This window comes from Copadichromis virginalis, linkage group LG6 (assembly GCF_057382275.1).
Source record: "Copadichromis virginalis isolate Kocher_CV1m ecotype Utaka linkage group LG6, C_Virginalis_male_GT1.1, whole genome shotgun sequence".
NCBI lineage: Eukaryota > Metazoa > Chordata > Actinopteri > Cichliformes > Cichlidae > Copadichromis > Copadichromis virginalis.
In genome coordinates, this window is record NC_140623.1 from 36,043,604 (window position 1) to 36,068,065 (window position 24,462).

Below are 24,462 nucleotides of genomic sequence, written 5' to 3' on the forward strand. Positions count from 1 at the left end.
TAGACGAGGCTACGTAAACTTACTAGCTGAAGTCACGTCGGGAAAGAGGGCAGGGAGAAAAGGAGCGAGCTAGCCGTTTAGCTACGTGACGTACACAATAATTGTGTAATAATCCCGACATTTACGCGTAATTATCGTCTAATAGAAAAATAACGGAAGGTTGCGACGTTCTTGTCGTTGTTCTCGTAAATTGCGCTTATTTTGCCGTCAATCGTCGAGCGAAACGAAAACAAACCGCTCTCCGACGTCAAAGCTAGCATAACAAACACAACAGAACGGGAAAATGAGAGGGGGTTCATCTTATGGAGACAGAGACAGGGACCGTGGACGAGACAGGTGAGTTTTTAGTTTATATGTGAAAGCAACATATTTTACACACAATTAGCTTTACAGACCTGGACTTGGGAGGAAGTTCGACCTGAGGCCCTGTTTTGTTTTGTTTTTATTAAACCCACAACCGATAAAGCCTAGACTTCCTCAATATTTTCTTAATTTTATTGTTACTCCATTATTATCATCATCATCATTATTATTATTATTATTATTATTATTATTATTATTAATAATAATAATTGTTATTATTATTATTATAATTCACAGTCGAGGGTTATAGTACATTTGCAGCAGTACAAATGCAACAGTTGCTTAAAAATGGTGTTGAATTGATGCCAGGATCAGAATCAGAATACTTTATTAATCCCGAGGGAAATTATGATAATTTCATGATAAATTATGATAAAGTTCAGGTCGCCAGTATCTGCTGTTTAAATATCAGTAGGAACTACAACTTAGGGCTACCTGGTATTTTTAACATTACATTTTATCACTTAGGAAATTGTAAAGGTAAAGTGTTGGGGTTTGTTACTTCTACCGGTGTACATACATAATCGTTGTGTCATCACACTACACTTACTAGCACACCTTCGGTGGTGTTTGCACATCTGAACTTAACTGAATATTGTAACCCTAGGTTTATATCTGCTGCAGTCATTACATAATTTCTGTAAAGGATTAAAGGTATTATAACTATCTTAAAATAACCCTAAAGCTTTAGGTTATATAAACAAAGCACAACAGAGCATTTATTGACTGGTGTAGAGGAGTTAAAGTCCTACAGTTTTTGTGGACTAATATAGGATTGGCACTGTAGACTTGATGATTATAATAAAATTACAGTGTTGTTACATGCATTTTCAGTAAGCCATACATATTTTGGTCAGGATCATAATTGCAGCATTAGCTCAACAGTCAATCCTTTGCTGCAGCTTGCGGTTCTGAGTCTTCAGTGCTCTTTATCTCATTGCTCTTATTTCTCAGGCCACGGTTTGGGCCCATGAGCGGTCGCGGTGGACCTCCACCAATGAAGTTTGGGAATCCAGGGGAGCGTCTTCGAAAGAAGCGGTGGAATCTGGATGAGCTGCCAAAATTTGAGAAGAACTTCTACACTGAACATCTTGAGGTGCAACGCGTGAATCAGGTAAATGTTTACTGTTTTTCTTCTACATCAGTAATATGAAAACGTGATTGACCTAATTTTTGGAGGGTATTTTTGGTAATAAGTTCTGTTTCAAATAGTGCTTTTGCTTGTGTGAGAAAAAGTGGAAACATACAATAAAAGCAGCAAAAATTGTAATTCTTTGGTAAAACTTTAGAACATACTCTGAAAAATGTGACCAATTTACACACCATCCCCTCATGTATGTTTTCCCCCTTCTTTTCTTGTTATGTACAGTATGAAGTGGAAGACTTCTGCAAAAGAAAGGAGATCACAATCAGAGGGTCCGGCTGTCCAAAGCCTGTCACCGCTTTTCACCACGCGCAGTTTCCTCGTCAGTAAAAAATACACTGCATAAACTATGATGCTGGCACAGATCATTTCTATAAAACATTAGCAAAGCATTAGTTTTAGTAATTTTTTCTTTCACAAACTCAAACATCCAGTGACTATAAAATCTCATAAATTTGTTTTAAAGCCATTATCAAAATGTTTCTTACACGTACTGCAGGTATATTTAAACAAACAATTCTTCTGATGAAAGGAAACAAAGAAGATCAAAACATCTGCACAGCTTTTTGTTGATTGTCTCCCTCATTTTCCTGACAGAGTACGTGATGGATGTGCTGATGCAGCAGAACTTCAAGGAGCCCACAGCAATCCAGTCCCAGGGTTTTCCTGCGGCCCTGAGTGGCAGGGACATGGTGGGGATTGCACAGACTGGATCGGGAAAGACACTGGCTGTGAGAATTCTTCATCATTTGGGACCATGACAGAATTTTTAATGCTTTATTTAAAAGTCAATAGTAATTTCTGTATGTAGCACATGTTGCTAGGTTAACTGCAGAAGTAGGAAGAAAATCATTTTTATGCTTATACCAAAAGATTTTCAAATGGGCATTAGTTGGTTTTACTAATTTTTTTGCATTTTTTCCTGCAGTACCTTCTTCCAGCTATTGTACACATCAACCACCAACCCTATCTGGAGAGGGGAGATGGTCCAATTGTAAGTTTAAACTTAATGTGTAATATAATACCATAATATAATACAGATTTTATTTAAATCATGATCTTAGTGCAGGTCTTCTGTCATTCTGTAACCTTCCTTATTTATTATCCTCATCTCGTCGTAGTGTTTGGTACTTGCCCCAACCAGAGAGTTGGCTCAGCAGGTACAACAGGTCGCTTATGACTATGGGAAGTCTTCCCGTATCAAAAGCACCTGTGTCTACGGTGGAGCTCCAAAAGGACCACAGATTCGAGACCTTGAACGAGGTATGGTTGGGTGTAGATAAGGACATGCAGTGGATTATTGAAAACTGTTATAAAATCCAAGAAATCTATGAAATGTTCTGTTCACTATATCCCACAAGAACGATTGTCACTTTGCCTGAGCACCTTTCAAGATGTGTATTGCTTTTTCTGGTCTTCTTGACTCTAGGGGTTGAGATTTGCATTGCCACACCTGGTCGCCTCATTGATTTCTTGGAGGCAGGGAAGACCAATCTGCGCCGCTGCACCTACTTAGTGCTGGATGAGGCTGACCGCATGTTGGACATGGGCTTTGAACCGCAGATTCGCAAGATAGTAGAACAAATTCGGGTAAGGGCTGGTTTACTATTAAGATTCTGGATAAAACCCTATCGTAGAAGTGTTTTTCAGTTAAAATCTATTTCCTTCTCCGTCTCGTAGCCTGACAGACAGACTCTGATGTGGAGTGCAACGTGGCCAAAAGAGGTTCGGCAGCTGGCTGAGGACTTCCTGAGGGACTACATCCAGATCAATATCGGAGCTCTGGAACTCAGCGCCAACCACAACATCCTGCAAATAGTCGATGTCTGCATGGAGACTGAAAAGGACGACAAGTAAGAAACAAAAATATGACTAGAGTAAAATAGCATGTTGCAATCTTTCATTATAGGTCTAATTTGAGCTCTTTCTTTGTTGGAAGACTCATTCAGCTGATGGAGGAGATAATGGCTGAAAAAGAGAACAAAACCATCATCTTTGTGGAGACTAAGAAACGCTGTGATGATCTTACACGGAGGATGAGGCGTGATGGGTGAGGAGTTACTCTCTCTTGTGATAATTACAAAGTATTTCTAGGAGAAATATTGAACATTAAAATACTGAAGGTGGAGTAATCTTGCTACTTTAATGTGGTTTTGTTTTCTAGGTGGCCGGCCATGTGCATTCACGGAGACAAGAGCCAGCCTGAAAGAGACTGGGTACTTACAGGTGAGGATAAAGTGGTGCCACCTTCTGTCCTGTCTTTGTTGTGGGTTATTTTCCTCCCATTCATCTGTTACCAGTATTTTACAAAATGATCCTCTTCTTCAGTTTCATTTTGTTCTTCTGTTGTAAAGTGTTTGATTGTATTCCACAGAATTTCGGAGTGGCAAAGCCCCCATTCTGATTGCCACTGATGTTGCCTCTCGTGGTCTGGGTATGTCTCACCACACAATAGTTCATAATATCTCACTATCTTAATAATTCATAATATCTCATGTAATTCTGTATTCACTGTGTCATTGTGATTCGGTTTTTTTTTAATCTATTTTTTTTTTCAGAAATAACTTTTAAATAATATATACATAAAAGAATAACACAGTTATAGTTGGTGGGTTCCTATTAAAGTGACCTCTGTTCTGCTAAATATCTTTACAAGTAGGCCAGTAGATTGTCTGTAAGTGGACAGCTGGAGAACAACCTTTCTTGCAATTGGCAGATATAAATCAAAACACAAAATATACATTTTCTTGCAGAACTGTCCTCCAACAATTACACTCAGGTTGTTTATGTCAGTTTTTTGTTATTAGGAATGTATTAATTTGGGTCAACAATAATTACAAAATAACACTTAAATACACTAAGTACACATCTGCTATAAAAATTTAAAAAAAGGCTCCAATATTTTGCAAAAACTCATTGTTTGCCTTTCAGTACATGTACTTAATTCTAGTGGAAGATCACAAGTATGTCATTTGATCTGTTAACATTTTTGCATTTAAAAAATTAAGGTTAATAGATTTTTAAAAATTCATTTTAATTATGTTTCTATTATGAGTCAGTGTCATTATAGTAAATGAATAAAATAAAAGCTAAAGTGTAGTTAACTGAAATAAAACTCTTGAAAAAGGTTAACTGAAACTATATTTTGCACATAAACAAAACAAAATAAAAATATCCAAGAAATGTCCTTAGTTTTAGTATTTCTCAGGTTGGCTGAAATTTACCAATACAGCCGGTATTGGTACAGATCTTTATTGAGATATGGGGGTATTTATGTCATACTTATGTCACTGTGTACCAGTGTCCTTATTGTGAAATATATTCTAAGCTTCTTCTTCTTCCTGAAAATTACACTCCATATTATAATACTTAAAAAAAACTTGTAAACTTGTAAAACTTGTATATTAAAAATTAACTAAAAGTTATCAAAAAAACCGGCAATGAGTAAGTCCATACTAAAATCTAAAAAAAAAAGTTAAATACAAAACTAATAACACTTCTGGTTCTGGTTTTAACCTATTAATGTGGTCTCTCGGTTAAACAGGACATTAGCACATTCGTTACAGGAGCTTTTACATAGATTAATACACCAGTAATTGTATTATACAGTGTGTACATGTACTATTGCAATTAACCACAAGTGTGAAAATAAACTGAAAGGAATAACAGGAATGAATTTAGTGATAAACAATGAAACAAATCAGTGCTTTATATTAAAGCGCCCGCCCTTACTGTAATAATGTGACAGTCTAACGGACCATTTTGTCCAGTATGGAGGCTGCAGGCCCTCTGGTCCACTGGGTTTATAGTCTGTTTCTTGTTACTGCAGTTTAAAGGCTTCCTTCAAACGGGGCTCTTTGGCACGCTGCCTGAAAGGAGGGGTGTGTGGGACAGATGCTCCTGTGCACCTTTTCTTATGTCTCCTTTGTGGTGTCAGTACAAATTTACTAAGGATGTTGCACATATTGCACTTTTTAAAAAAAATCTAAGCGTTAAAAGATAAATTGTGTAGTTGTCCCTTTATTCTGCAAAAATGTTAAAGTTTGCTATGTTTTGCAGATGCATATGTGTAGAATAAAGACAGATGAATTTTCTCAGATCCACTTGTTGACAGGATAATCTTGAGAAGGGGGGATAAGTGAAAGTGTCTTAATTTTTCCAAAATCCCCATGACCGAATCCTTGTTCTCTTTTCCCCTCTTCTCCTCTCAGGGTTTGGCAGCACATGGCAGCTATAACAATCTGCGCTGCTGTCACTGCCCCCTCATTCACGTTAAAATAGAAGCTTCGCTAGTTTTAGAGGGATTACAGCCCCTCTTATTCGACTAAAAAAGATCCCCCCTGCCCAGTATTGTCAGAGTTTGTAAATCCAACGAGCCTTCCTTGGGAGCAGCCTGAGGTTCCTGTATGTCTGCCCATCGGTCCGTCCCAAAAAGCAGACAGACAGGAGAGAGAGAGTTAGACGGGCTCGTCTGGATCCAGTCCTGGCCAGGGTCTGAGGAGGGCCCTGCAATGCGGCGAGAGAGCAACAGAACCACCCGTTGTGTGTGTGTGTTTGTGTATACGTGTGTGTGTTTGCGTGGGTGGGTGTGTCTCTGGAGATTTAACGGTTCTGCTCCCGTCTGACGTTGCTGGTGTGAGCAGAAGGTGAGGGAGGAATCCTGTCTCCCTCTCCCTCAGCCCCTCCTTGTGAACCAGGACTGATCAGGGGGGACTGACTACCTTTGTAAACACAACATGAAGGGGGTAAGTACCTCACCACCCCTTTGTCCTAACTCCTCCACGAGCTCACCATACATTCAGGTGCTGCCTTAGTGCTCATTAAAATCAGTAGCATTCAATCACGGTACATTATTATTCCTATGTAGTAGGTAATGGTTGATTAAGTGGCTTCCCTCTGTCACGATGGAGGGGAGAAGGGAGACTTATTGATCAGCAGTGCTGTCAGAGCCCCACATCTTCTGTAATGAGAAACAGACTCGTTGTCCTCGCACATTCTGAGCAGCAGTCACATTAATGTGAAGATTACAAATCCAAATCATGATTTCAGCTGAATGCCATGCTCACTTTATATCTGCTGAGCACAAAAAGCTACTTTTCAGTTATTTTTGAATGTCGTTTGGATTTTTGCACGATGTCTAAATAAGCAGGTAAGTTATTCGTTTAGAAATTCTCCTAATAATGCATTTGGAAAATATTTAGTTGTAATTATATATTTGGGCTAAAATAAAATTACCTTTTTTCTCCAGAAGTCCTGATCTTGAGATTCTCATGTATTTACTTTCTCCCTTCCTCTAATATTGGTTTTAATTCAAAAGATGTGGAGGATGTCAAGTTCGTCATCAACTATGACTATCCAAGCTCCTCTGAGGATTATGTCCATCGTATTGGACGTACAGCTCGCAGTACCAACAAGGGCACTGCTTACACCTTCTTCACCCCAGGAAACCTGCGACAAGCACGAGACCTTGTCCGGGTGCTGGAGGAGGCACACCAGGCCATCAATCCTAAATTACTTCAGCTTGTGGACTCGGGCCGTGGAGGAGGAGGCGGTAAGGACTCTGTCACGCTCTTAAACCTCAGTCAAATCACACAAATTTTGTGTGTGAAAAGGCTATCCATAAATATTTATCATACAACAGAAGGTGCTATTTTTTATCATTTAATGATGATTAATGAGTTTTGTTACTCTGTTTTAGACTCCTAGTACTGAAATCAGTCTTAAAACGTATTTGTTACCTGTGAATCTGTTTGTCCTGATTGTGCTTTACATATTTATACACCTTTGGTTCTAGGCTGCTGTTTAAGTTTTAATATGAAAGGCAATAGAGCACACAGGTACCTGTTCAGTATGGTCAGTGACAGTTGACTAGCCTGATTGTAGTGCAGGAAACACTACTGAAAAACTTCACACACAGCTTAGTCAAGGAAAGTCACTGCCTAGATTTAAATAAGCAAACAGTTAAGAATGTTCTATTGAATAACTACTGCAGTGATTAATATGTTTCACATGGAAGCAATGGTGAACCACGGTGTTTGAGGAAGAAATAAAAAAACAATCTTGAATGATGACCATCAGTGATAACTTAAACGTTTCAGATTGTTAAATATTATCAGTAGAACTCACAGTAAACTCATAAGATTGGGGTGAAACACCTGTGTGGCCTTAAGAAAACCACTCGTCAGTGATGCTAACTGGAAAGAAGGCATCCCTCATGAAACGATGCCCCCATAATGATTAGTGTCTTCATATAAGCTTGTAGGGTTAGTGTTTCGATCTGGGGTTCCTGTGGTGGTCAAATTTAGGTTCAGCAATATTAAGTTCCTAAAAATGAGGTCAGTTGACTACCTAAATATGTCAGATTACCTGTTTTTCCTAACAATGGATATTTTCCTATTTGTGTACTCTTAACATGATAATGCCTGGATTTATCAGGCTGAAAGTGTGCTTCAGGCGACATTATTCTCACACATGGATTGGCCACCACAGGTTGGCCTTCTATTCTTTCGCTTAATTATATTTACAAAGTTATTACTCTGTTTTTTTTTTTTTACTTTATTATATTCTATTTCATTGACTTACTTTATTTCACCTTTTTTTTTGATTTGGTGGATAAAAAACAAGAATTTTCCAGTATATTGTGTGTGTTAATGTATCTAAGTATGTTCTTACCTGAAAATTGTTGAATTGCTGTTTTTCAGGTGGAAGAATGCGTTACCGTGGCAGCAACTCCAACAACCCGAACCTGATGTACCAGGAAGAGTGTGATCGTCGTATGCGCTCCAGCGGCGGCGGGGGCAAAGACAACCGCAGCGGCTTCAACCGTGACAACCGCAACAACCGTGACGGAGACCGCTCCTCTTCTTCCTCCTACAGGGACCGAAGCCGGGATCACCGAAACAACTACAACTCAGGCTCGGATCAGTACCAGAGCTACAACAGTGGGGGAGGTGGCGGCGGAAGTGGCGGCAGCTACAACTCTCGCAGTGGAAGCCAGGCCGGGAGCGTCGGAGGTCAGGATCAGACGAGCCAACCGCAGGGTCAGTTTGGCCAGGCTCCTCCTCCACTATCAGGGGGCCTGCAGCCCCTAATGGCTCAGCAGTTTGCTCCACCACAGCCCCCACTCATGGGCTTCATGGGGCAACCGCCGTACCCGTTTCCTTCGCCTCCCCCTCCTCCCCCAGGCCTGCCACCTCCCAGGAAGTAAACTGAACAAGCACCGAGTTCCTTTGTGCTACTTGTGCATCCACAGGTTACCTTTGTGGGCTTTTTAAAAACTCTTGAAATCATGTAGAGGCAGGGGTTTCAAAGGCATATGTGTAAGGAGGTAAGGGCTTATATTTTCTATTTGTTTTGTACTTTTTAATACACCCAAAATGTGGAATTTAAATTGTCTGATAGAAAAGGAAATCTTCAAAATTTACCAAGGGTTTTCTAAAGTAGACTGCCACTGTACCTGCACCATGAACCATAAGTATTGTGTTTCTATTCCAAACAAATGCCTCAGAGGATGTGATCTACTTAAAGGATTTGATTAAAATGAAAGTGACGTTAGACTGAAGCCTCAGTATTATGTGGATCATTGGGCCGGTCTACTATAAATTCATTAATAGTCATATTCCAGGCTCATATCATTCTTGAGCGCTATATTAGTCTACACTTGTTCAGTTTGAGACATTTTGGCTAGCATTACATTTTATTTATTCTTTACATTATAGCTTTATTCTCTGAAGCAACATTGAAGTTTGTCTCTTCTCTCCAATAGTTGTCATACCAGTCAATCATTGAGTTTGTAGTGTGATCGTTGTACTAGACTCAGATTTTGTCACGCATGCTTTTCCTTTCTGCTGTCCCGTAGCATTACTAAGCACATTGTTGACTAAACTGCAGATTGTTGCTCGTTTCCCTTTTCCCCCTCAACGTGTTCGTTTTATTGCATTTTCCTAAATAAATCAAACCAATAAAGTGTTTCCTACTTTTCAAATGATTAATCAAGCGTGTACACCTGGTTACTTCCCTGTTAAGATGACCTTCACTATATTATTGTAGTACATTCTCAGGATTATGCACGTTTTTTCTTTTTTTTGATCAGTAAATGCATATTGGTGGGGATGGAAGTTGACTTCTGTTTACAGTTGGTGCACAAAATTATGACTAACATGGACATGGGTTACAAGGAATGTGCTACATGCAGTTTTTTTTGTAGAAAATGGTTTCTAGAAACTTCAGCTTAGTATTTATATCTGAAACAGGTTTGGTAAAGGGGGAATCCACTCTGATCTACTTATAACCATACCACAAATTGCTCTCTCGGTTTTAGCATTTACTTATTCCTTTTTGTTAAAAACGTGCAATTAGCTGTGGCAATAATAACAAATCTTAGCTGGCCTGTTAATACCCAAACCTAGCAGTTCTCAAAAGTCGGACAAAGCCACAGCATGTGGAGCATGGATGAGCCTAATAAGACTTACAGTTGTGAACTCTAGTTTTTAAAGAGTGTGCCACAAAAAGTATAATATCGACTTAATTTATTAAATTTGTTTCGAGTGGAAAGCCTCCTCCACACCTACATGTCAGTAGTAGTAGCAGAAGGGTGCCAGTTTAGCTCAGTGGGTCAGCAGCCAGCCATATGCTGCATAACCAGAGTGCAGCAGCCTGTGTTCAAGTCTTCTTCTCTTTGGCCCCACTTTCCTATCTGCCTTCACTGGTAAAGACAAAAAATTATCAAAAAAAAACTATGTTTGATACCGTTATGGCAGTCCTGCTTGTCCTTTGTATTTTTATAATGCAAATCTGAATGGAATCAAATCCGTTTCAGCGTTTTTCACACCAACTACCCATAATTGATGAAATCTACCTTATTGACAAACTGCTAGAGCATCAAAACCTGGAGTGTTTATCTTTATTATTGCTTTCTTCCGTTTAATCCCAGATGTTAGCAGTAAAACTGCCTGTAGATAAATTAAAACATCAGATTTATAACATAGAACCATCTTAAAAAGGGAAAATTGCACAGTTTAACATGGGTCAATTTATCAAATTAAATTTAATACATGTACAGCGGAATCAATATTACACAGTGAGTGATTTCTTAAATTGCCTCTTAACAGACTGTGCTCCAATCAACTCAACAGCCGTGGTTATCAGAATAATCCCATGAATTCACTTTTGTGTGTCATTTGTTTCACAAAGTCTTTCCCGGTAAGTATATGAACAAATGAAAACAAAGATCAGATCAGCCATTTGTATACATATATGTACAAAAGGAAAAAGAAAAGGTTTCATCTCAGGCACATGGCAGAATCAAACCAGATGCCAGTGACGTCACCTCAAGACCGGGTCAATCTTTGGGTCAATCAACCATATAAAGGGATAAAAAAAAAAAAACGAAAGGACCATGTAGTGTACACGGGAATGATTTCATTTGCCAAATTTAGACACAATAAGTGCATGTAAGATTAACTCAAAATCCTGAGTGTAACATAAGGTGATAAAGTGTCCCAATCTTTTAATAACACAAAAGTGCAGATATTTTTAGAGGCAGCGATTTCATTTGTGGGCCTTTTGACGCAACAGGAGAAAAAGCACCGCTGTAAATAATCTTAAAAAGCAAAAAAGTAAACAATAGTCGGTTCAGTTTCAGGGTCCTGGTATTCTCCATGCTGGCTCACAAATCCAAACTTATTGGTCCAGCCGAACAAAGCAAAGCTTTCCTTCGAGTTTTCAGTCACACCTGTGCTTTTCCTACTATGACCCGCTAACACGGCTGCTGTGAAAACAGGCGCATTCTCACAGCTTTGACACCCACACCAACCATATGTAATACCTCCAAATACATTAAAACTCAGACTATTCTTGAAAAGGAAAAAAATAAATCACATTCCAATTCATCATTGAATTAGTTACTGCATCATTACAGATCGTTATCTTCATACGCTAAACAGCTCTACCCCTTGGCTCAAATGGAAAACGTCTTCGGTGGTGTCATAAGTGGGAGATGAACGTTTGTCTTATTTTCCTCTTCAAGTTTTCATTTAAACTGGAGGCGGTTTGCTAACGCGTTGCACCAAAGCTGTGCTAAATTCCATCATTTGATAAGAAATGAATAAGAAAACAAAGAATATTCTAAATCCCAAAATGTTTTCTGGCTTTTGGTAAGATTGTTTAAAAACCTCACTTGAAACATTCAGCTGACCTAAGTGAGTATGAAGTGACAGATCTGCCATGAACGCTCAAACATCTGCTGAAATGCAGTCTCCGATCGAACATCTCCTTTAACATAAATGTCAGATATGAGCTGTTATTACATGTTAACACTTTGCAGTATGTATACTGGACAAATGCACACATTCAATTTTTAAAACATGTTTTACCAAGAGCCGCTGCACTGAATCATGTCGGCTTTATGTCGCTGCGCTGGACTGATTGTTGGACAGGAAAAGAAAAGCGATCAGCAACAACGCTCGGGAACATGGATATGATCAAAAAAGGACAAAAAGGCTGTGAACCAAGGCACGCGGTGGAAGCTGGTTCCCGCAACTGCTTCCAGAGTTTGAAACCACAGAAGCGTAAAGGTCTCCGGGCCTCAGTCAGCATTGAGGGAAAGCTTCAACCTAAATGTAAAGGAAGCAGCAGATCACATGACAGGATACTGGTCCTTCACACTAAAGGTTTCCCCAAGTGTTTGGAGGTGGGAACTGGTCGACGTCACCAGATTCATCGTGAGATTTGTCCCCCAGGTTGAAAGTTAGTTTGTACCGCAAACGGACTTTCTCCTGTGACGACACAAAAGCAAACAGGTTAACTCATCAGTGATATGCAGTTTCACGCCTATCACTGTTCTTTGCTGCATTTGCACTTTTAGTATACAATCATCAACATTTCTCCTTAAAAAGGCATAGTTTATTTTGATCAGATACAGAAGGTGAGCAATATACTGCTGCAAGGAAGGTAAAAAAGAAATATATTTTAGCCACCTAAACACAATGTCAATTAAAGTGTTCCAGTTTTATTTACAGTATTTTCACAGCTTCAGACAAACACCAATTAAGCACAGGGAAGTTCTCTTTAAAGCCACCAGCCTCCTTTAATAACAGTAATTTTACCTGAGAGAACGTGGCAATTGCTGCATTCATCGGTTTGTTTGCGACTTGTGTTTTAAAACGTTAAACAGTAACCCGTGCTCTGAGATAAATGTACATTTTTTGCCAAAAGAGTCTGCCTTTAGAGCAAATAACCGCTTTAGTGTCGTGTTGCAAATGAAAGCTATCAAATTAAATGAAATTATAGCAAATTAAAGCAGTGAAAAATATTCTCAGTACACATAAAGAAACAACACAAGCTTTGCTTCTGTGACAGTAGTCCTGCCTGCTACCTCGAACTGTGGAGGGGCATGCTGACTGATCTACTGTAGATAAAACACTGACGAGTAACTGGTAAATGTATAAAATGAATAAAATGCATATTCTGACCAGAGGCGATCTCAAGCAAAGTGCAGTGTATAAACAATGCGGTTGAAGACGTAGATTACCTTGTGAGGGTTCGCTAGCAGTAAAATCTGTGTGATGGCAGCTGGAGACAAGATGGGATTGAAGGCGGGCAGCTCAGTACTGGAGGGAGGCTGAAGCTTGACTTTCATCACCTAGATAATGTACACCCATTGACACATTAAAACCTACATGCTTTCCAGCTGGCTAAAACAACAAAAGCTCTCAAATTAATAACAGAGATTGACTTAATCTCAACAAAGAAGAATTTCTGGATCAAAAGCATGAGACATGGCCATTGCTACCATCAGTACGAATTTCAGGAAACAGGAACCTACTCTGGGCACAGCTGCCTGGAAGCGGATGTTGGTAACAGGAATAGGAGCTGAAGACAGCATGGAGATGATCACCACCAGCACGTCAGGTCGTGATGGAGGGCAGTCGCGGGCAAAGGTGAACAAAACCCGGAGACTGTGCTTATCAAATACAGTGACTGGTAACAAGGTGCCTGAAATAGATTGAAAGAAATCAAAAGAAAGGATTTCAATTTATGTTACCTCCATATTAGCTCACAAAACCTTTCATGACTAAGGCTAACTTTTTGTTCCAGTGCTTACTAGGTTTGATGATTTCCAGAGGCACAGTAACATCAGCTAGAGAGATGCTGTCGTAAGTGTCAGCAGTAGGTAATGAGGCTTTGTCAATAACTGTGAGTGTAAGATTGGAGAGCAGCACAGCATCAGACTGCTCTGAATGGATGACGGAACTGGCCCCAGGAGCAGTAGCAGAACTAGAGGTGGAGGTGGAAGTCGCAGCAGGTGTGGGCTTTGAGCTGGATTTAGCCTGGAGATCTCGTAAAGGGACTCTTGATTGAGGCTGCAGCTTATCCCTACATGAAAAAGAACAAGGACACATGTTATATGGCAGCTCTGCGCATGTCAAATTCCAACAACAGCACGTTACACTACAAAGGTGATGACAAAAGCACTTACCATTTGACCTGCTGGCTCTCTGGAGGCAGAGACTGCTGCAGCAGTGCCTTTCCCAACAGATCCAGCTCTTCCATGGCTTTAGGAGGAGCAGTAGCCCCCTCTACTGGTGGAGCCCGTGGTTTCTGAACTACAGCTGGTAGCAACACTGAAGCTGGTGCAGATTGAGTAGATACCTCTGTTATATCTGATGACTGAGAGAGAAAAACTGAGTTATTTTAGTGTAAAAGGAGATGAAGATGGCATAAAACAGAAAATTAAACCAGTGGCAGGAATCCACTGTGTAAGATCTTTACATGCTATGATTTATTTAGAACCACAGCTGGGTAACAGTAAAGTAAGTTTAAGATTTTAATAAACATGTCACACAATTTTACTGTGAGCATATTAAGTATCATCTTACTTCGCACCTGAAAAGTGTTCTGAGAGTCACCGTTTTCAGTTACATTCAGTCCTGAGAGAACAGACAACAAAAGTTAGATTACATCCAATTTAAGGTAATTTTTTTTGGAATCACTGAAGCCTTTTTAAAGGAAAAACAAAGAGCACACACTGTATACAGACACAGTCACTGCAACTGAAGACACACACACAAGGTATGTCCACACTACCCTGCTTTATCATCCTTTTTGTGTTACGTGTAATATAATATACTAAGTAAGAGACTTGGTGCAGAAAGAAGTCAGATTACATATAATGTGCTCTAACTAGAGTCACGCCCTGTTGAACATTTATGAATTTTATGAATCGAAAATGGCGAAATCAATCTTTTACATACACTACAGTCTTATACTGTACTAAGGGAAAGAGACTAGACTTGTGATCTGGCCAGCAACACATTTCTTTTCCGCTAGGTATTAGATCACATTAAAGTGTATAATTTTGTTCAAAATTTATTACAGAACATTGCATTTTATCACAGGTGACTTTTCTCATCTGTTTTTGTAATCTTAAATGAAACTGTAGGATTGTCCTCCTTATAAAGGAGAAAGGAGCAGAAATGCATGATTCTTATTTTTTTTAAAAAGTCTACTTGAAAACAGCCCAATGACCTCTGCTCTGCAGCACTTGGCATGTCAACTGACGTGACTTTCTAACATTAGCTGTAGCCATTATTCACGTTAAATGCAGAAAAACTTGACTCAAATAATGAAAAAAGTTCCAATTGTGCTGCCTAAAAACTAAATGAGCGCTAACAAAAATCTAAAAACTTTATGTTTCACTCTTTCGTATTTTCCTTAATTATGTCTATACACAGGTGTCTCTGGAAAATGAGGTCAGGATCACAGAGGAGGTCTGTCTCTGCAGGATGCTGCGCTTGAATCAGTGGAAAATAAGGCAGAATTGTGCTGAGCAGACTGGGATGTGCTTCCTGGCTTTCTAACTTTTTGTTCACAAACCACATGATTTTTCCTGCTTACCAAGTGACATGAGCTCATCATCCAAGAGGCTCAAGCCCATATTCTGAGTCAGAAGTTGCAGGCTGGAGGAGTCTGTGTTAGACGGTGCGGTGTTGGCTGATATGTTAAGGCCTGTCAGATCCACAAGTGCTGAGCTACTGTTGCCTGATTTGGAAAGAAAATACTCATTTGTGACTCAGAAACTGAGGGAGAATTAGGGTAAACTCAAATAGATGGTAAATAAGACTTTATTGCAATCTTCAGCTGTGACTTTGAAGGCACCCACCTGGTTGTAAAGACGAGTTTATGACATCTTTAGACACATCCTCTCCCTTTACGAGCTGTCGGTACTGATTAATGACCTGCGTCAAACTGTCATTGGCCTGCAAGATATCCGCTGTAAGCAGAAAACTAATCAGTAAGACAAAAATTTTACCCTTTGAGGCCTAATTTTTATCTGTTTGTATAGGTAACAATCTTACCTAAAGCTTCATCATTATCCTCAGTGTCACTCGCTAATCGGAATAGGGTAGGCCTCATCTTCTCACAGCGATTGTAGAGATCCTGCAATAAAAAATACATCATGAAACCCTAAAATCACACACCCGCTGAGCAGTACCAGTGGGAGCACGAGACCTGCAGCAGCTCTTTTTAATGTGCTGCGTCCTACAAACCTTAATGAGCTCCTGGTTGCTCTGGGAACAGCTCTCCTTATTGTAGCCCTCCAGCAGCTGGCTCAGCAGGCTGACGCTCTCCTTCACCTCCTGGATGGCATTCACTCGCTTCGACACTTTCTCCACTCGTTTTTGGTCCTAACGAAACGTTCGGTGAGATCACACAGTGCCCAAGATCAAAAGAAACTTTTGCGGACCTTAATTTTTTCACTCAATCAGGCCATGAAGGACAGATGTAATGATAATAAATAACATCTTATACCTCACGACTAATATTTAATGCCACAAAATATGAAAGTAAAGCAAGTGCACATTTTAAAACCCTATAATTAAGTCATTTAATAATGAATTTAAGTTTTATTTCACCAAAATTCATGCGTGGCATCTGATTGACTGTCATTAATCTTGATCAGTATTAGTTTTTTATTACTCTGCACAGTCATTCTCAATAATTTATTAAAACATTTAAGCCTTGATGTTTGATCATTTCACTAAAGCCATAAATATTAAATGAATACACCATCTCCATAAAAGCTGAAGAAGACCGAGTCAAACAAAGGGACATGTATGTGAGAGCACATGTTGTAAACCTCACGCAGCAAACAAAGCCGATGACTCACCTCTTGGACCATTTCCTTAATGAGCTTGTTTGCTGCTCTTAAATCTTCAGGGTGAGTGCTATTCAACAAGCGGGACAGCGTCTATAAAAACAGGATGAGACAGAAGCAGGAGAGGAAAGGAAAGAGGAAGAGAATTCTTTAAACTGCTGCTCCCCCAGTTTTTCCCAGGAGTTCAACTTTACATCATTTGATGGGAAACAAACTCGTGATGATTCTGTTGGAACAAAGCCCATCCTAGGACAGAAAATGAATGACGGATTTGTTTCTAAAACCTGAAATGTCAACTCGTTGGTGCAGGAATACACATCCATGATTTCACAAGTCTATCGAATGTGATTGGTGCGTCCTGATTACTTGTGTAATATATACACCTTGGATTTCTCCTCATCTTCAAAGATGGCACTTTTGGCTCTGGGTGGAGGGGGTGGGAGGGGCTTGTCAGCAGGAAGCACAGGATCCTGCTTGACAATGCCTGGAAAAAACAAGAACACTCATTAACCTTTGAAAAATACAACATCTATTGAGAGGGCCACCTGCGTTTTAAATATCGGTTCTATTTATAAATCACAGATAAAGAATCGCGGTCACCTTGACCTCTGTTTCAACTACGATGCCTGTGATACTACTGCTTTAATACTCTACACCCATTAAATAATTTTAAATGAGTCTTCAAATATATAAAAAAAAAAACCAACTACAAAAAACAAGTTTAATACTAATATAATCCAGGAATTTATGACAGCTGTTGGAGGGGAAAGTCTGTTTCTGCAATCAGACTGGGTTCAGATGACCATGACTAAGGACATCGGTCTCATGCTTGTGCTAGAAAGGAGAACTGACACATTCTCCCTACTAATCAAAAAGAATGGGGAACCAAAAAATACATTAACACTAAAAAAGGGGGGAACTAAAAACATCCATAAAACATGTACGATGAACTAATGTGCAACCACGGAGAACAATAGACTGTTAAAGGGGGCCTATTATTTTTCATTCTTCAAACAGGTGGAGTAGCTTTGCATGATTAACAGTTCAAAATAATGACATTTTATGTTATGCTGGACCTCAATACAGCCCTATGTCCTCTACCTTTAGGCCCACCTTCCCTTCAAACTTTTTCTGGTATTCCACACGTCAGAAACCAAAAGAATCCATCGACCCACAAGCCACATTTTTTTTAAACATGATTAAAACTAGAATTAAAGTCAAATAACAGTCAGAATCATAAGAAAACACTTATTTGTTCTCAAGAAAAGGATCTTTAATTCAGCCTAATTTTACTCTTTGCAATCTGCAGTTTGAGAAACACTGCACCTTTTTCCTGACTGGCTGCCTCTCACAAACAAAAGGCCTGAACAGCAGACAGGAAGGGCTGCTGTGACAACCATTATTAAAGACATCTGTGTCACCAACATCATACAGCATCAAGACAAGAAAAATACGGTTGAATCTGAGCTTTCACATAAGTTCATTATTTTAAACTTTGTAGAAGTCATTTGTCTTGATGGTTACACATAAAACTCTAAAACATCAGGAGAGCTCACCCTGTTTTTTCAGCATCTGATATGCTTCCAATATCTTGGTCTCATCTGGGAGTCTCACCGTCCAGCTGTAAATCATCTCTAAGACCTTCTTCTTCACTGCCTCTGGAGCTCGGGCTCCTAAATACTACAAAGAGAGGGGGAATGGGTATTAACTACTGCTAAAGAAAAACAGACTTATTCTTTCACAAATGAAAATGAAATTGGGTCAGAAGAAAGTACTTATTTGGTACAAGATTTAATATTAAAACCTTATCCAGGCTGTGTTTTCAAACAAACTGTAAACTAAATACAGCTCAATCTTTTGTGAGATTCATCAAATAGCTGTCATTTTCAGTAGTTATACTAAACTATAAAAACCTTCACATGGATCTTTGGTTACAGCCAAACTGGTGAGGCAAAACATAGAACAACAGTCGTTACCTTTGGTGAAACCACTTTGATTAGCTCATTGAGAAAGCGAAACTTCCCCACTTCACTATGAAATCGCTTTCCACAGTTCTTCATGCACGTCTCAAGAACCTGTGTTCAAAGGTTGTTGGTTTTACATTTGCACAGACATGCAGAGTTTAACATGACATCCTACAGACCTTTGCACTTGTTGATGCTGTGTGCAGGACGATCTTACCGTTAGCGCTTGCATCGCCTCCCACTCCTGAGGAGACTGAATTTTATGTGCCAGAAGTCTGGTTGCAAGCTGAGGCCTGAGAAAACAAACAAAAAGGTTTCACTACAGTGACAGACTTAGGAGGTTGTACAACACCTTAATTTAAATTTTTAGTGATATACTAAGTATAAAATTCTGGTTTTAAACACTACCAATTTTTTGAACCAACATCTGCCACTGGCATCAGCAAATTTACAGTACTGTGGAAATCTCTTGAGCCACCTCGTGTCTTTACACTTTCCTTCCAAGGAGGAAGATTTCAGTGTCATTTTTTAAAAAAGTGATCTTGAGCAGTTCTTCTTCAGGCTTTCTAAAGGTCTTTCTTTGGACATTCGGCTGCTTTTTCATTCATTTTCAGTTCAGTCCTCATACCTGAACATTTTCAGGGATGTTTTTTGTCACTTTATACTGATTTATGAATTCATGCATTAAAAAGGCACCCGACTGAGGGAATAAGCCATTCTTAAGGAAAGGAAACGAGTAGAAAAGGCTGAGGTATGCCAAATCACACAAGAACTGGACTGAAAAGCCTGTGACAACAGAGAGCAATGAATCCAAATGTAAAAGTTTTGGTTCAAATCAATACATAGAAGGTCAGGACAGCGGTACAACAGTGAGTGTTTACAGGGATCTATAATACGCAGTGGAGGCTTTGTCATGGTTTGGGGCTGCATTTATAGATCTTGTAATTATGAACACAGAAAACTATTGTCAGATTTTTATCCAACACACAGTACAATTTAGAAAGCATCTGATCAACAGTATGCCAATAATCCCAACACACTGCTAATGCAGTAAAAGCCTTCCTGGATAAAAAGAGAAAAAACAAACCCAAAAAACACACATACTATGGAAAACTATCATGGAATAGTCTGCCCAGATGCCAGACCTCAACATTATTGATGCAACGTGGGATTATCTTTACAGGGAACATCCAAAGAAGAGGCATTGAATGTTCTTCAAAAAGCATGGAGAGCTGTTCCTGATAACTAAAGAAGAGCAACAGTATCTCTCTTCTTTAGTCATCAAGCCTGTATAGAAGAATAAAGGTGGTCACTTTCAACCACGTTGGAATTCTACGAACTTTGTTTTTTTTTTTCTCTTGTATATTGCATTTCCATTTATTTCTGCATATTTTAATAACTCCCTACACCCGCTTCCCATTTTCCTGCCAAATATAAAGAAATTAGGGGTGGCTCAAGACTTCCGAAGTGCTCCAAGTAAAATTATTTAAAGCCAATATAGACATTTCACCATTAAATCCCTGCATCCCTAAAATTAATTAAAAATGTCACATACAAGCAAACTGTTAAAAAATGCATTACAATCCTTTAAATCAATACTACTCTAAAAAACTGAAAGCAAAGGGACACAAGTTGTCAGGATGATAATGTCAACCGCTGGTACACCACGTTAGTCTCCATTTCAGTGTGAAATTGTGAACCAAATGAATCATCATCGACTCACCCTTCCGGTTCATTTTCGAGCTGATCACAGAATCCCTTTATTGAGTCCCAGTCAATTTCCTTATTCAGAGGATTGGTGGCCTTATCTGTGTAAAATTGAAAACAAACAAACATATCCTCAACTTGCTTTAAATGCTTGGCGTGTTTTTGAATTTCAGACCTGAAAACTGGGACAGAACCACTTTAAATCGGATTGTTATTTGTAGATCTGTGAAGGCGGTCAAACCTGTCGCTTTACACCTGACTCTGTGCAGCAGCTGTGGCCTGTGAGCGTGTGCAATATGTAAATCAGCTCTCTTGCTTGGAGCAGATGAAGAGGGTGGCTCGCTTTTGGAGACGTGTGTCAGATTATAGCCCAGGTGTGACAGGTTTCCTGCTAAACTTGGTCCTCAAGGAAACAACCAGAAGCTAACTAGTTGCTTGATTTTTAGCCTTCAGCTGAGCGTTACTGACACCTTTAAATTTAAATGTCACCTTTCTGTAGTATCACTGAGCTAAAGCGGACAACAGTAAACTACCTTTAAACTCATAATGAAGCAACTATGAAACCGTATATAACTGTTGGAGTTTGTTCCTCATCGCCAGCTGCACTTTTTAATTTAATGGCTTTCGCTGACTCCTCTCTGCTCCCGGGGGAGGAAGCTATAAGCGTCAGCGAAAAATTCACAATGACTAAATATGTCGATGTACCTCAGGGGCATTTCGGTTATCTATCCACGTTCAAAACCTAATCGAGTATTGTAATAAATTGCTAACTTACTGATGCGAGACTGCAGACTGGCCTCATCTGGAGGCGCCGCCGCCGCCATCTTTCAAGAATTCTAAACAAGAAGCAAGCTATCGCGAGACTTTTGTAACATATCGCGCGAATAGCGAAACATTTCAAGGGCTTTGAGAAGATCTCATCAAACAGCGGTGGGAAAGATACTACAGCTCAGCTGAACTCAGATCATTAACAACTAATTTTATTATTGGCGATTAATAAAGTTTTCGGATTCTGGTGGTGAAAAAACATGTGCCAAACACAAATCCATTTATCTAATTGACTGTGATAACAATTTCATATTTTCATATTCTTTTCCCTACACAGGTTCGAGGACGTTCCAGGTGAACACGCGCGGTGAGTTACAGCCAGCGAGGAGTCACGCAGTTTTTGCGTGCATGTCTGTGCTCGTGGACATTTGTGAGCAGAAACACTTATTATTAAATTATGCACTTACACTCAGAGTTAGAAATGAAATATTTGTATTAGAGGGAAGGAGTATAACAAACTATAAATTAAGCTAATTTGCACGTTTTTATTCTGCTTTTCTAATCAAAAAATTGTTAATGCAAGAAAAATATCCAAATATTAACAGGAAAATCTCAAACCAAACTCTTACCACCCCTCTGTAAAATCAATATTTAATATCAATGACTTACATGAAATACAGTTAAGTAATAAAATGAAAGAAAACAAGTGAGCACTACTGCATATAAACCCGACTAGATACATACACATATACACTTGTGCTAACAATTCAAGAAACATTTGGTATATTTTATATCCCCCCTCTGTCCTTTTCTCCGGATCCTTGTAGTACTTTGGTAGTAGTATTGTGGTCTTAGGAGCTGATGTGTCAGTGGAAATGAAAACAGCTAAACTGTGACAGCAAAATGTTAAGAATACATATTCTTACCCAAGGTGGCATGCTGTGGCTTTTACAGAAATGCAAGCGGAGATGACCACCTCAATTTTTAGAAGCACTCCTTTAATAAAAGTAGCAATGAAACCACCTTACTACACATGAATCTGTATTATTGGCAAATTGCTCTTAAAGTATCAAGAGTATTCTGCAGAACACATTGTTCCCCATCGGTGTTATACGCTTATAAGGTTGGTCTGAATTTAAATGCTTCATATGCTGTTTGAGCTACAGCAGGGGTCCCCAATCCCAGTCCAAGAGGGCTGGTTTCCTGCAGGTTTTAGATGTGTCCTTGATGCACCACAGCTGATTTAAATGGATAAATTACCTTCTCAACACGTCTTGAAGTTCTCCAGAGGCCTGGTAACGAACTAATCATGTGATTCAGGTGTGTTGACCCAGGGTGAGATCTAAAACCTGCAGGGACACCGGCCCTCGCGGACTGGGATTGGGGACCCCTGATCTACAGTAATGTATTATATTCTAAAATGATGCTAAATGATAAAAATGAAGGTGTTGGCAAAACAGCTGGTTAAACTATCTTCAGCTAAAAACCTTCTGCTAAAGTAGACAGTGAATAATTTTTTTTTGTAAATGTGTTTTTATATTTATATATATTAATTATTATATTGATGAATGAATTCATTACTGCCATTGTTTGTATTGGCAAAATTTAGTAGATTACAGGTGGAGGTGGTCAACAAGTACAAGTACCTCGGGCTGTGGGTGGACAACAAACTAGACTGGTCATGCAACACAGAGCACCTGTATAAAAAAGCCCAAAGCCGACTGTACTTCCTCAGGAGGCTGAGGTCTTTTAACATCTGCAGGAAGCTCCTGAGGATGTTTTACCAGTCAGTGGTTGCTGGAGTACTTTTCTATGCTGTGGTGTGCTGGGGGAGCAGCACAGCAAAGAAGGACTCATCCAGGCTGGAGAAACTGATCAGGAAGGCTGGCTCTGTGGTCGGCATGAAGCTGGACACTCTGGTGACAGTGGCAGAGAAAAGGACACTAAAGAAACTGCTGGATATTATGGACAATGCTGGGCATCCTCTGCACACGGCCATTAACAACCAGAAGAGTCTGTTCAGTGACAGGTTGCTTCTCCCAAATATATATATATATAATATTCTGTAACTCTGTAACTTCTGTCGGTGCTGTGCTTTTTTGGAAACCGAATTTCCCAGAGGAACCCACCCGAGGGATTAATAAAGTTTTATCTTATCTTATCTTACCAATATATGTGGACAGCCCGTTCTCATTCCCGACGTGTAACATACCGACCATTAGTCGCGCTCCAAGGTGTCCCACAGACACGTGAAAGGTAACCTTCCGCATCCATTTGATACGCGCCGGATTGTGGATGATATCCAATAGAATGACGCTCCCGGTGTAATACACGTTCCAGCTGTGTATTCCAGCCATAACCCTAACCTTAATCCTAACCCGTATCATAACCTAATCGTGTTAGATAGTGTTTTCCAAAGCAATTACAGTAAAATAAACATACACGTGTAGATTGATTCGAAATGGTTCTCATGTTTCCTCATTTTTCCGAACAAGTAACATAGGGACATGTTGGGTGGCCAAAAGCGTAACATACTGACGATTTGTCACCTAGTGTAACATTTTACACTTTGAGAGTGAGAACGTGTTGATGTGGATTCTTAATATGAAATTATAGTTTACATACAAATATCCTTATAGTCTGAAAATTACAGTACAAATATCCTGTCACATTTGATCTCTGTGAGGTCAGAGGTCAAATTTACAAATGAATACCTCTTATCTGTGACCTACTCCTACATAAGGTTTGTGTAATCAGAGTAAAACGTCTGTGCAATGTTTTAATACAATAGTTGCTACTAAAATCGTTGATTTTTGAAAAGAATGACAAACAAACACGTTCAGTCTAAGCTGAAAATGTATACATTTGTGTGACAATGAAAACGCGCACAATTCACAATATAATCTTTTTTGGATCTTTTTATTGATGAAAAATACATTTAGAGTGCCCAATACGATAAGTTGTGTATTAGATGGCACAAAACAAAACCCCAATAATTTGACAATTCCCTCTGAGCAAGCACTAGGCGACGGTGGGGAGTAAAAACTTCCTTTTAACAGGGAGAAAACTCCGGCAGAACCAGGCTCAGTGAGGAACGGCCATCTGCCTCGACCGGTCAAGGGTTTTTAAAATGACTCGATTAGATGTTAAATAAATTGAAACTGAAAATGCTACGTCCAGATGAACAAAATCTACTTTTAGGGATTTACAAAACACTAACCAAGTATTTTCTGCCTGCGATCCATACAGCATGACCCGCAGAGAGAAAGAAGCTTGTAATGAAATGTTCACTTTCCAATACAGTGATGGCATGCTCCTTGAAAACCTTTACAATTACATCATCTGTATGTTTGTGGCCT

General features: G+C 39.4%; 2 protein-coding genes across 3 annotated transcripts in view; one reads left to right on the top strand and one right to left on the bottom strand.

Moving 5' to 3' along the window:
* Positions 1–26: 26 nt before the first annotated feature.
* On the top strand, positions 27–9,498 carry LOC146708363 (putative ATP-dependent RNA helicase DDX17). The gene is made up of 13 exons (XM_085460214.1): positions 27–336; positions 1,318–1,477; positions 1,733–1,829; positions 2,105–2,238; positions 2,436–2,501; positions 2,629–2,770; positions 2,937–3,097; positions 3,188–3,360; positions 3,447–3,557; positions 3,672–3,733; positions 3,882–3,941; positions 6,825–7,058; positions 8,209–9,498. Exons 1-13 carry the CDS (start codon positions 284–286, stop codon positions 8,712–8,714), a joined length of 1,959 nt encoding a protein of 652 aa, XP_085316340.1. The 5' UTR covers positions 27–283; the 3' UTR covers positions 8,715–9,498.
* LOC146708364 (ADP-ribosylation factor-binding protein GGA1-like) overlaps positions 9,197–24,462 on the bottom strand; it is a 26,062-nt gene continuing 10,796 nt past the window's right edge. Inside the window, exons 1-17 of one of the 2 annotated variants that reach the window (XM_085460212.1) lie at positions 21,111–23,893; positions 20,352–20,436; positions 18,846–18,921; positions 18,641–18,739; positions 18,221–18,344; positions 17,048–17,148; positions 16,677–16,757; positions 16,057–16,194; positions 15,865–15,946; positions 15,669–15,779; positions 15,404–15,547; positions 14,393–14,436; positions 13,986–14,176; positions 13,611–13,882; positions 13,332–13,501; positions 13,038–13,148; positions 9,197–12,282 (exon numbers count right to left, since the gene is read on the bottom strand). In XM_085460212.1, coding sequence (XP_085316338.1) covers positions 12,172–12,282; positions 13,038–13,148; positions 13,332–13,501; positions 13,611–13,882; positions 13,986–14,176; positions 14,393–14,436; positions 15,404–15,547; positions 15,669–15,779; positions 15,865–15,946; positions 16,057–16,194; positions 16,677–16,757; positions 17,048–17,148; positions 18,221–18,344; positions 18,641–18,739; positions 18,846–18,921; positions 20,352–20,436; positions 21,111–21,159 — 1,989 coding nt within the window. In that variant the 5' untranslated portion in view covers positions 21,160–23,893 and the 3' untranslated portion in view covers positions 9,197–12,171. Of the gene's footprint in view, positions 12,283–13,037; positions 13,149–13,331; positions 13,502–13,610; positions 13,883–13,985; positions 14,177–14,392; positions 14,437–15,403; positions 15,548–15,668; positions 15,780–15,864; positions 15,947–16,056; positions 16,195–16,676; positions 16,758–17,047; positions 17,149–18,220; positions 18,345–18,640; positions 18,740–18,845; positions 18,922–20,351; positions 20,437–21,110; positions 23,894–24,462 lie in introns of those variants that run through there. The other variant, XM_085460213.1, reaches the window with a different exon arrangement.